At 25.4% G+C, this 13,558-nt stretch overlaps 1 protein-coding gene across 1 annotated transcript in view; it reads right to left on the bottom strand.

The window, feature by feature from the left end:
• Positions 1–667: 667 nt before the first annotated feature.
• The window catches only part of LOC129975631 (uncharacterized), a 78,105-nt gene continuing 65,214 nt past the window's right edge, over positions 668–13,558 (bottom strand). Inside the window, exons 20-23 of the mRNA XM_056088715.1 lie at positions 8,720–10,734; positions 8,398–8,490; positions 6,651–6,725; positions 668–5,389 (exon numbers count right to left, since the gene is read on the bottom strand). Coding sequence (XP_055944690.1) covers positions 5,291–5,389; positions 6,651–6,725; positions 8,398–8,490; positions 8,720–10,734 — 2,282 coding nt within the window. The 3' untranslated portion in view covers positions 668–5,290. The remainder of the gene's footprint in view (positions 5,390–6,650; positions 6,726–8,397; positions 8,491–8,719; positions 10,735–13,558) is intronic.

Raw genomic sequence — 13,558 nt, 5'->3', positions numbered from 1 at the left:
TGATAAAATTTGCAACATGAGAAAATTATATATCCTCATGAAAGTAAATTCATTTGATTTAAATTCGTTGTAATAATTATTTCTTTGGTATGCCAATGGTATGTCTCCAGGCATCAAGTCTGTTGGCATTTCATACATTTTTAAAATCTGTTTGACGTTTTAGAATTTTTAACCTGTTTCATATTCTGAAATTTATTATCAATTTTTCACTAATTTTTTGATGTGTAGAAGCTTGAAATTTTGTATACTTTTGTGTTTACAATGACAATACATTATTTTAATATTTTCAGAACTTAATTCTGAGTTAATCAATTCATTACATTTTATTTTGTTTCTGTATATGAGCTGTTGTTATAGTGCATTTGAAAAAAAATGACTTTAAGATTAATAAAGCAGAAAATAATTCTAACAAAAGAATATCTACAATACTGGTATAAGTGTGTTACTAAAAATTGTTCTTGATAAAGAAAACTGGAAGGTTTCAAAAAAAAAAATATTACATCAATACTTAAAATTTACTTTTACTATGCAATAATAGAAAAATTATTGAACTTGCTTGATCTGAATAGATGTCAGTAAAAGTCAATGAAACAACATATGAAATAAATACAACAGAAATAGAAGTAAATTTTTGATTTTATATAAATAAATTGCACCAATACCAATAAAAGAAAAACATCAAGAATAAAATCCTGAAATGAACACATGCTTCAAGTAGTAAATGGTGTAAGTAGTTAAAAACAATTTACTTATTATAAAGGAGAGAAAAATGAATATATAAAATCAAAAATAAATAATAAAATTCATAAAAAATAAATGCCAAAAAATGTTATGTATCCTGATTAGACAATAAGCTAGAAAGATGTTTCTAAAATGAAACAACTTCAGCCCTTATGGAATGACAAAATATACAAACATTTCAGAAACTTAACAAACGAAGTACTTTTTAACAAGGACATAAAACATTTCTACATCTTATAGATTTATTAAGTGTATACATTATCTGTACATTCTAGACTTTCAAATGTTAGAACGTTAACAATTTATGAAATGACTGTACAATAAAAGAATTGCTCTATGACAACAAATACTAAGCTAAACACTTCAAGCTATTTTTGTAATTAAAATGAAGTCTGACTATTTAAAATATAAATTAAAAAAATTAGAAACCAAAATGGCACAACCTAATATAATGATCATATATACATGTCAACAATACAAAAAAAATCATGATGAGATTCTTCATTATTTCTAATGAAACACAGCATGGGTAATAAATAAATGATTAAACTTCATAACAATCAACACACTCCTTGCCAACTTTCTTTAAAATTTAGTGCCAAGAGAAAAATTTGTTCAACTGCTATACAAATAACATTATTAATTTGCAAAAGTTTGAATAAATCTGATTAATCACACAGCAATCAATTATTACAAAAAAAAAGCAGTTTCTTAAGTGCACATACAGGGAAAAACACACATTGAATTAGTTTTTTGATTCTTCAAATTACAAAATTTAATTTGGTTTCTCGTTGGCGTTTTTATTAATAAAATGTAACTTTATTGCATAATATAAGCAGAATTCTATTTCTTATTTTAAAAATCTCAATGCAATTTTAACATTGAATATAGTTTTTGGATGTATCTATCATTTTGATTCTCAAGTGACATCCATGATCTAATATAAGCTGATTATGATTGGCACAAGTTTTAAGAAATAGATCTCTCAGCAAAGATAACTTTTTACATAAAAATTGCTTTCGTTGCTGACAAGATTAGAAATAAGTAACATAAGAATTTATTCACAAACTCTAAAGATTAATGATATGTTTCATGTTCAGATAGTAATAAAAATGTGCAATTACAACTAGATTGATATTAAACTACATCTAATCGACTTTCATCTTAAAAGAGGAAAGTAAATTGTGCCACTTTCATCACTTAAAATATGCTATTAATGCAGTTGTACAAAATAAATTAAAACCAGAATTTTAAATAAAATTTAAATCAGCAATTAGTTTATATTCTAAAACAATAGTTTCATTATACTCTACACTGATGTAGCTCGACTGTATACAGCATCTTTTGCCATCAAAAGTTTTATTAATTTTAATTTTAGCTAAAATGAAGTATTAATAATCTTTTCAATAATTTTTTTAATACACGCATTTTTCTATAGAAAACTTGTTTTTTGATTACCTGAATTTTATTATGTATACAGACAAATAAATTTATGATCTTATGTGAAATGTTTAAGCTTTAATTTTCACACACACAAAAAAAAGTTTTATTAGTGTTGTGTCTGTATTAAGTTTAATCCTATATTTTTTTTTAATAAATTCTCATTAGACTTTTTGATTCTTCAATAAATATTATTTCTTTGTATATAATAACATACTTAATTAGTAAAAATGCAAAAAAAAAAAAAATAGTAGAACATAAGTAAAAAGCAATTAATTTGCCAGATATGAAATAACCATTTGTTTGTAAATACAATCAGAATTTACATAGGAACAGCTAACAAGAAAATTTCTTTCTTAAAACAATTAATTGGTCCTTTATAAAGAAAATATAGCTGTGCTATCGATTATTGTAGTCTATGTGAAGATTCATATTCAAATTAGTAGAAGCATATCATTCACACAGTCCATGAAGTGTCCATTCTAATCATGATCCAATAGTTAACTTCTAAACCAAAATTTGAGTCAATAAATATGTTGCTGAAAAAAATTAAAATGTCTACATTTCTTTTACAATCCTTCAGTTCCATTAATTATTGTAAATAATAAGTGAAATGACACAAACATTTTAAGCAAAAAAAAATAATAATAATAAATCTGCAACTATAATTGAGCAAGCTATGAATGTTCTTATTTTAACTCATTCAACAACTAACTGCATTGAGTTAGCGCCTCTCATTGATAGTCAGAGAGATGCCATTGAAATAATTTAGAATAGAAAAATCCAAAACTTCGTTACTCAGCCAGTTTTTTTTTTTTTTTTTTAACACGAAATATGTTTATTATTTATTTATTTATTTTTTAATTTAACATGTCAAGAATATTTTCCTCAATAGAGCTTACATGAACAGACATAATTTTTTTCAACAAAACAACATAATCCAATTCTTAATGCTATTTAAAATATTTTTTTAAATGAAAGAATCTTGGAAATTTGCTACTGGATCACAATCAAAATAGAAATCCTGTATAAATAGTCCATATCTTTTTCTTACTGCATAATATGAAATTTTATACCCATATACAATCATTAAGAAAATTATATTATGAATTTCTATAATCAGTCATTCAAATACATTATGAATGAACTGAATATTTAAAAAAAAATGTTCACATATTTATTAGATTTTATCATTGTTATCAACTTTAAACTTTCATGTAAATACACTGACTCATGGAATTCAATTATAAGATTTTTGGCACAGTGAAAAGCAATTATTATATCAATACAATGTTGTGATGCATCCATATTCGTTGCTTTAGTTCTTAGGTTCCAATAGATATATACATGAGTAATTGTATATCTTCAAACTTCAATGCATTATATTTTCTACATATATATTCATTCTATAAATTATTAAATCTCTCAAAAATTTTTTAATGAATAAATATGTCTTCTGTAAGTAACAAGTTTATATGACACCAACAGGGAGAAAAGTATTAAAATTTTAATCTTACAATAGCTCAAAACATTTAACAATCATATTTCAGTCAAAAAAAGTTAACAATTTTTAAATTTCATTTAAGTTGAAAAACTTCTGAGAAAACTCCATCAATATTAAGAATTAAACAACATTTTTTAAAAAGTTCTATATCTGCAAAGGAATATAGGAAACTGACTCAAGGCAATGCATGTAAATCTATTGAAATCATTCCTATTATAAAGATATCTAAATAAAGAGCTAATTTTATAGAAACTACCATCAAAGGAATCTACTTAAGTACAATTAATGCATCCATTTTTTTTCTTTGAAATTCTTATACACAAAAAAGTAATATCACTTAAAATTTTAATTATTTGGTATAACATTTTTTTGTTAAAGTCAGTACAGGAAAATTCTACAAAGAACAATAAGAATTCAAAAATGGGGTTTATACTAGCGTTTCTACAAAACATTTAATATTGAATATTAGTAGAAATTATGAAGAGATTGTTTTCATAGACACTTTGCCACATATTTTTGAGCAACCTTACCAGTCAAGACATAGCAAACACTGCTTACATTTGTTTCTAAAAAAATGTATATTTAGCATTAATACTAATATCTTAAGTTGTATCAACAATCAAAACTACAAATCTCTCATTACAAATATATATTTTATGTATATATGTTTATTTATATAAATATTTACAATTCAAAAACTTCCTATTGTATTAGCACCAAACATACTGCACACCAACTTTAAAATTTTACAATAAAAGACATTCATGCAATTCAATAAATCAAAAAGCAAAGCAAATTTAATGAAAGACATTTTTTTTTTTTTCAAATGAAATAACATGCTGCACTTTTCTAAACATTGAGACAACATTTCAATAGTTTAGAGCTACCTACCTCACTCTACTTATAAACTTATTTACACAAGAAAAAATTTATAGATCACATTAACTTCGCACATATGAAAAAAGCTCTATCTAACAAATATAAAATGATTTGACATTCAAAATCATGAAAACAAGCTGTATCAGTTTTCTTTTTTCAGAAATATTGTTTTGTATTTCACAAGGGATCCTTAAATTTTATTTTCATTGTAGTATGTTTATTTGCAAGTGAACATTCTTTGCCTGTCACATAGTATTTTCTCTCAGCAAAACAAGTGCTGAAGGAATGGTCAATATACTAAAAGCAATTTTTAATAATAAATAATTTTTTTCACTTGATGAGTCTTATTAAAAAAATATCAAAATGGAAATTATATATATCAATTTCATTGAATATTTAAAAAAATACTTTGCGACATAGAAACATTTAATGCATATTATATATAATTTTATAATAAATAGTAAAATAATAACAGTTGATCATGGAATTATAGCTTTATATGAGATGCAAGATAAAAAATGAAATTGTACATAAAAGTATTAATAAGTAAAATCAGATCCCATTTTTCTAAAATTTTAAACCATACTATTAAAACATTTTTTTTTTTCTCTGCAGCATTTGTTTGCGGAGATACATTTCAAAATGGAACTTATCTTATATTTTTATTACTCTCTTTTTATTAGTGTATCCAGTAACATGATACAATATCACATTCAATAACTTCTCTTACTGTCTAGAAACCATCAATGATACAGTCGCACCACTTTCTTGTAAAAGTGCAAGAGCTTTATTATGGTCCAGCTGAGTAAAATCCTTCCCATCAACCTTTGAAATAAAAATGTTTGCAACTTATAAAAGTGAAGTAATATTTATCGATAACAGTAAAGGAATATTACAACAGATCAGAACCCACTTTTATGTCACTAAAATCAGATATTACCTCCAATGAGAAATTAAGAATTTAAATCAGGGTTTCTTAAGTGATGAGTCACACCTCCTAATGAATTCATGCAAAAAAGGTTAGGGACCACAAAAATTATACAATCTTTTTCAAATTTATCAACATTAATCAATTGCAAAAATAATAATAATTTCAATTTAAAATATTTCATTGAAATTTCTCATATTTTTAATTGAATTTCTCTTTCTTATTGGTCTATTTTCTTATTTATTTCTAAATACCTCCTCTATTATTTCTAGCAATTAAACTTTTCCAACAGAAATGAGATTCCAAAAGTTTTCACTGCTAATGAAAAGAATTATAAGTTGAATTATTTGGCTTCCGATTTGGATGTGACATCAGGACTACTTTGAAATAGATTTTATAATTGTGAACCATAGTTATATAATGAGAATAAGATCTGAATGGATATTCTTTTCTCTAAACTTCCATGCCAGTTCAGTCCAAAGGCAGAAAACATAGAAACCTTTGGATCCAAATGGTTAAACTATAAGAAACTTTTATTTAAATAGTTAAGGGAACTGACTTCAGTTTTTTTTAACGTTCTCTTCTTTAAGAATTGATAATCTTGTAGTTGAATAAAATGACACAGTTTAGATACTACATGTCATGAGTAAACGCTTAAAAACTTTACTTTTAAAAACATACAATAACAGCATAAATAACAAAAGTCTTTCCATATATATCATATAAATTAATCTTGTATTTATTTATTTATTTTCATTTTTTCAATTTTTTTATTATAGATAATTAAATAAAAGAACATAAACAAGTATTATTAACTAGCAATAAATGAAACAAAATTTTTATTAGTTTTGATATTTATTTTAATATTATTGCATTACAGTCAAGCTGGTTTTCCATATAATTTTTAAAGATTAGAAATGATTTTCATTTTTATTCTGTAAAATATTAACTTTCTTGTTGAACTAGAAAAGAAATTGTCTCATTATATTTTCCGCAAAATAATTAAACGTTGTTTCTTTTATTATAACAAAAAGATTTTTACAATAATGTTTCTATAATAGGTATAGAAATTCTATTTTATTTTAAAAATTTCTCAGAGGAAAATTTACATTCTGGGAATAAAGATGAAATACAAAAAAATCGGCGAAGTTGAGTTACCTGTAATATTTTATCACCAGGTTTCAATAAATTATTTGCAGGTCCATCATCCAAAACTTGAGCTACATATATTCCCTAAATGAAAACATTTAATTAGCTTATTTTTTTAGCAAATATTTATATATTTTTCGTACAGCAAAAATTATATGAAAATTTAGTTGTATAATTGTTGAATAATTTTTTAGAAAATTGAAATGCATAATTTTATTATGTTTCAAATACATATGCTTTAACTTGTCATTTACACTAAAGAAATAAGCAATGTGCAATATATTATGATATCTCCAAGTTAACATAGTAGTGCTTCAGAAGCACATATTTATTGTAGCTAGCCTATTTTTATTTCCCCTGAAAAGTGCTAAACAATGTGAATCTGCAATTTTTTCTTCTTTTGTGTGCAGAAAGTTGTAATAAAAAAAAAAAGATTTCTGATATCATTTTTTAAAATGATTTTTGATATAATTTTATTTGATATACTCGAAATTTCTTGCATTTTTTTAACAATAAATACTGTTGTAATATTATCTTGCAAAAATTATGTTTAGAATTATGCAGAAAACTAACAGGTTAATAAAAAATTCATTTTAGAATTCTTGGTTCAAGAGAAATTTGTTATCTGCAATTATTAAAAAACATTCTTTTTACATTACAGGCACTATTTTCCCAAATGAAGTTCAATGATCAATGAAAAATAAAAGCAAATAATGAGATATTTAGGAAATAATAGGATGGTGATTGTAACAACAGCATAGACAGTATCAAAACTTACTTAATACCCATGGCAAAATGGGGCAGAATGCAGTTTAAAATTCTGCAAACTGAAATTGGCACTGATATCAATGCAATCCAAGTTGATCCTCTGTTCTTTCACATTTGTTTTTCGTATTTATTTGTCATTATTTTTTTAAATTCTGTTTAGTGATTTGGAACTAACATTTCTGATACAAAAATATATTATTTTCTTATTTTCTATTTATGTACATGGAAATTTAAAGAAAATCATTTATTGAAAGAAAAATATGATATTAATCTTCTAAAAATTATTCCAAACAAAAATCCTTTTAAGGAAAAAAATTACTCTTAACATTATATAAATGAATTTGTAATGTATGTATGAAAAAAATTAGGTGCATTTATCCGCACTATTGTAATCAAATAATTATCATGTGTAAGAGTTATTTGGTCTGCATTTTACACAAATTTTAATAAGTTGACTAGTAGAGGAAAGAAAGGGTTTATTATCTGGCTCAAAAATTAAGAATTTTATCAAAGAATTAAATTTTAAAAATTTATATTCCAGCCATTAAAATATACTTTTTGCAGCATTTATTAATTTTTTGATTATTGAAATGATAAAGGCATTATCATTGATTCAGCATGATTTTACTTTTTAATTTATTTTATCAGTACTTACAAAATAAAAGATACAGAAAATAATTACATTATCAATTAATTGCTAGAAACTGTCTTTGTTTAAAAAAATTGATCACATATTTTTCTGTCACAGTTTTTTTTAGGAACAGAATGAAGCATCAAACACATTCAGCCAAAAATAATTTAATCAAATCATCATAATAATAATTTATATTAACAGAAGTAAAATAATGCTTAAAAAGAATAATTTTGCAATTTTAATGAAAACGAATTATGCTTTCACATATTAAAGTTCTATTAAGTGGAATTTCTACTAAAATTTAAAGCAATTAATATTAGAAAAAGACATAAGCTCAATTTATTAATCACTTACACTATCATAAGGTTTACCAGGATTTCTTGGAGTACCAATGCCACCTTCAATAGAGAATCCAAGTTCAGGATTTTTGGACAAAATCACAGGAAACTATTTAAAAAAAAAATGAAATAAATAAATTTTGATGCCAAAATTCAATGTACAAAAATACACAACAGAACAAACAAAATAGTGAAAATTTCTATAAATAATTATATAAGAATTTTAACAGCACTGATTTATTTAAATTTTTATATAAAAACTATGCATCAATACAAGATTGAATAGTTAATGATAAATTAAAACAAATAAATACTTTTAATAACAAATGCATACTTACAACCAAAGAATTTTTATGAGTGCCAAAAAACCAAGATTGACGCTTTGGAGATTTAGGAGATTCTGGAATATTATCTTTCACACTTTCTTCTTTATTAAAAGAAAAATTATCTTTAGAAAGCTCATCTTCTTCACTTTTGACACTTTTTAATACTCTATTTGATTGCTCAAGAATAATTAATTCGTTCTTGTCATCATCCACAATTCGACTGAGTAAATCAGGCATATTTCCTTTCTGCAACTGTTCATTTTTTTCATTGTTAACATCTTTGGCTTGAACTATATCTACATGCAGCTTTGAAACCTTATTCATTTCATTTATATCATTCACTTGTTCATTCTCACTCAACGAATTTGTCCTTTCTAATTGCCTACCAGAGATATTTCTTTCTGAATTGTTATCGTGTTTTACAGCTTTGGGTGGTAAATCATTTAATCCGAAATTTATGCCCATAGATGAGCGCTTTGGTGGAATTGTTGGAGGTTCATTAGAATCTTGTTTGGTGGAAGCTGAAGAAGTTTTTGGTTGTGCTGAATGCCCAGAAATTTTAGAAGTATCTTTGTTAGATGTGTTAATTTGATTATCAGTCAGTTGATTACCACTATCCTCTAAAGTCTGGTCAAAATTACTAGGACTTCTCCTTGTATTGCAGGGTTTGAGTTGGAAAGTAGCATCAATTGGAGGTAAAACTCTTTGAAATCTTTTATCTGTGGATATTTTACTGTTTTCCGATTGATTAGATGAAGAATGACTAGTATAAGCTTTGTTTTCAATAGTATGCTGCATTTGTTTACTCTGATTATTTGTAACATAGTCTTTTGAGCTGTGTTGAGTAATTTTCATATTTTTATTATTCTCTGTAGTTATTTTATTTTGCGGATTCAAAGATTTTGATTGTTCAGAAACATTAGCTGTATCCTCCATTACTTTTCTAGGCCTATCTAAGAATTTTTGATTTCTTTCAGCATTAGCTTTATGAATTTCAGGAGGGTAACTTTTATTAAAATTTTGGGTTGCAGATGTATTAACTCTGTTTTCAGATACTGGAATGATATTTCTCATAGTTACAGCAGTTCTGTCTTTCTTGGGCAAATCTGGAGGCCGATCAATTGTTCTATCAGATTGCAATCCAACATTAGTTAATATCTGAACTGGATAGCCAGGCTTAGTAGCAGGCTTAGGTGGAGGCTTTTCTGATTTGTTGCTGTCAATTTTGTCTCTGTCCAATGCATGCTGATCTGTAATACTTTTCCTAGGATTTGATTTCTGATCCAACTCCACTTCTTTATTTTGTGCATTTAATGATTTGTTTAAGTTGCTGATAATACCACCAACATAACCGGAAGTCTTTTTATTTTCAGAAATGGAACCAGATGGATTTGGTGAATTGGTAGTTGAGTGTGACTGTTTAATCTCAGATTCTATCTGAGAAGGCTTCATCCTTGGATTATATGCATCAAGTGCCATATGCTCAGTTGTATGGTTAGCACAAATTTCATTCTTCTTCATTTCAGAAATTTCCTTTTTATCATTCACAACTGGTTCGATTTTACGAGCAACAGAATGTACACTTGGAATGTTCATTGGAACAGCTTGGAAACAGCCTGGTCGCCGGAAACCTGTTTGGTTTTCATTCAAACCAGAACTTAATTTAACATCTTTATTGGGATTTGGTGAGTTTATAACATTTGACTGAGGAACTATTTTACTAGGCTTTGGTGAGATGACAGTATAAGAATTTGCCTCTTGTGAATATGTATCAGCTACTTTTTCATTCATTTTGTTCTTATTCATTTTAGTTGAAGAATCATTCTGAGTATTATCAGGATGTGATTCCTCAACAGCATTAAGATTTTTATCTTCATTCATAGTTAGAGGCTTTTCGTTAAATTTAGCATCATCTGTGTCAATAACGTGATTAGCAGATGATGAGCTATCAGGTTTCGTTGCATTCGAACGTACTGAAGATGAAGCGTCTGAAGCAGGTTTTGTAGAAGTAATATTGGAAGTATCACCTGAAAAAAAAATTAACATTATTTACTCATTATTTACTTTAACATATCATTATATATATAAACTTAAAATAAATTCTGAAGATGTAATTGAAATTTTTCACACATGTAAAGCAAATTATCTCAGCATAACAGGATAAATCACCTGAAAGATAATTGACTTAAATGATAATTCAATAACACTATTTCAGGGGCTGTAGAATTCATGCTTCTCTTCATTTAATAATAAAGTAATGTATATTCAGATATTAAACAAACACTTTATAGTATATGAAAAGAAGTAGAAACTTTACAATACAAAACATTTTAAAAGGTAGCAGTACCAATGCACATATTTTTCACTTATTTTTAAAACAATCTATTAATATTTTGTTTAGTTTTTATTTTATTTATTTGATTTGACTTTAGTGTGGTAAAACATACAGTATTTAAATTTCTACATATAATACATTTTTTTTTTTTTTTTACAAGATTCTTTATTTGAAGATTCAAAATAGGATATGATAACATGTCAAAAAAAAATCTTATACTTCTTAGAAGTTTCTTAATTATGAAATGAATACTATATCTATTATGGACCAAATGTTTCCTGATACAGTACTATTTTTCAATTGTATTCTCTATGTTTAAGTTCAAAAAATCTTGAGCTAAAATAAATAAATAAAAATAATGTGGTGGAAAAGGAAAATAAACATTCAATATATAACTAATAGATTAAAGATGGATAACTCACATTCCAACTTAGTGTTTCAGAATTAAAAAATAAAAGACATTAATGAGGATAGACAAAAAGACCTTCCAATAAACTATAAAAGAATTCTTGAAACTCTTGAGTAATTTTTGCTGATAATTTTTTCTAGATGTTAAAATTTAGACGATTTTTAACTAAGAGCTTTTTGATAAGGAATTTCCACATATATTTAATTACAGCTGCTCTACAAGGCTTAATAATCATTTTTAATTAATTGAAACAATTCACAAAGGAATTTGAAAAAAGCCTCAAATTAAATAATTTAGTTGTAGTGAGTGCATAAATTAATTATTAATTGCTAAGACATCCTTCAATAAAGCAAAAAAAAAACCCTTAAAACTGCACAATTTTAAAATCAAATAAATTATTACACAATATCTACAGAGTATTATTTTTATTAGAAAACTGCATTTCAAAGAAAAAATCAATTAAAACTTATAACATTCTTTTTTTAAAGATGTTTATAATAAAAGGCATTTTCTTTCACCTACCACAACTCAGATATACCAATGTTTTACTTCAAAGGAAAAAAAAAGATTTCGAATTCTGTATAACACCACAGAATCATATTCTATATAGAATATATTCATATGCTATATAAGATTACAAAAGGGAATATAAAAGAATATTGGGGTTTAACAGCTGATACTTTCCAAACAATAATAAGCTACACATAATTAAGGAGAAAAGTAAACACTGGTAACCATAGTCTAATAAAAATTCATCAAGAAAACCTTTTCACACATGGCAAAAATTCTACAAATTGATGTGTTTCTCTTACTTTAATCTGCATGTCTATGATAAAGCAAGTAAATACTACTTTACAAATAAAAAAGACAGCAAATGATAAAGCATATTTGATAAGAACAATTTTTTATAAAAAATTATTCAACCTGTTCTACTTCAGTCTCTTTTTATACCCATGCAAGAAAAATTTCCCGCTATTCTGCATTTTTTTTGAAACATTTTGAAACATGCTTATAAAAGGAATTTGCTTGCCTCTAGCTCCTTTTATAAACACACATCCATTGATGGTATAGTGATTGCAATCTGGCAAAACCATCAATGAACTGCTATTTGGAGAAGCACAATATTTTTTTTAAAGAAAAATAAACTACAAAACACAGAAGGTTGTTCATATGATATCATCAACAATGCTAGTGATACAAACAAGAAGAAATCCAAGGAATTAATATTTATACCTTCATCCACAGACAGTATAAAAAACTGTAACTCCAGTGTTCTTTTTCAGACACTCTGTATTGAGCATTCACTGATAGTTTCTTTTTGTTTGATGATTTATAAATCTCAGCATTTTAAATTACATTATAAATTGTAATAATATATGAAATTTACAATATAATTCAAAACAAGTAATTAATTTTTATTACTAATAATAAATACAATAATTTAAACCCTTTCAATACAAAATTCGATCTTTTATATAGAATATTTTAATTTCAAAGCTAGCTTATATTCATTTTTAATGTATTTTAAAATAAACTTCTTAAAAATAATAAATGAATAGAAATAAATAATATTATAGGTATTTTTGTTGGGTAATAATAAATAAACAAACAAATAATAACACAAAAATTCTTATTTTCTAAAATCATAATTATTTTCAGATATTTATTGAGGTATACTTACTCAAAATAATAGTTAGCTCAGCCAGTATACAAAATAATATTTTAGAAAAATAACTAATTTTGTTCATTAGATAGATATCTAATACAAATTTTCAAATTTCTGCATCTTTTAAATTAACACATATGCCATTTGATTTTCCTTGGAAAACATTATTTTTTCAATGCAAGAAAATTAAAATTCCTTCCCTATAGATAACATTTAAATATGAAAATGCAAACTCTTGTTTATTTATTTCCTACACATCACAAATAACTTCCGTGGATTAAATTTGTGTTTTAAATCTACCTGCTAATATCCATTGTCATCTTCGGTCCATCAATGGCAAGGCAGCTTAGAATAAAATGAATTTCAAAATCAAAGATGATATAAATAATAGCGAACTTAAAAGTATTCAGTCCAAACAATCTTTAAAACAGACGATTTTTT

The sequence above is a fragment of the Argiope bruennichi genome, chromosome 7 (assembly GCF_947563725.1).
Source record: "Argiope bruennichi chromosome 7, qqArgBrue1.1, whole genome shotgun sequence".
Classification (NCBI taxonomy): domain Eukaryota; kingdom Metazoa; phylum Arthropoda; class Arachnida; order Araneae; family Araneidae; genus Argiope; species Argiope bruennichi.
The sequence above is the reverse complement of the archived record's forward strand: the minus strand, read 5'-3'. Positions and strand labels throughout refer to the sequence as shown.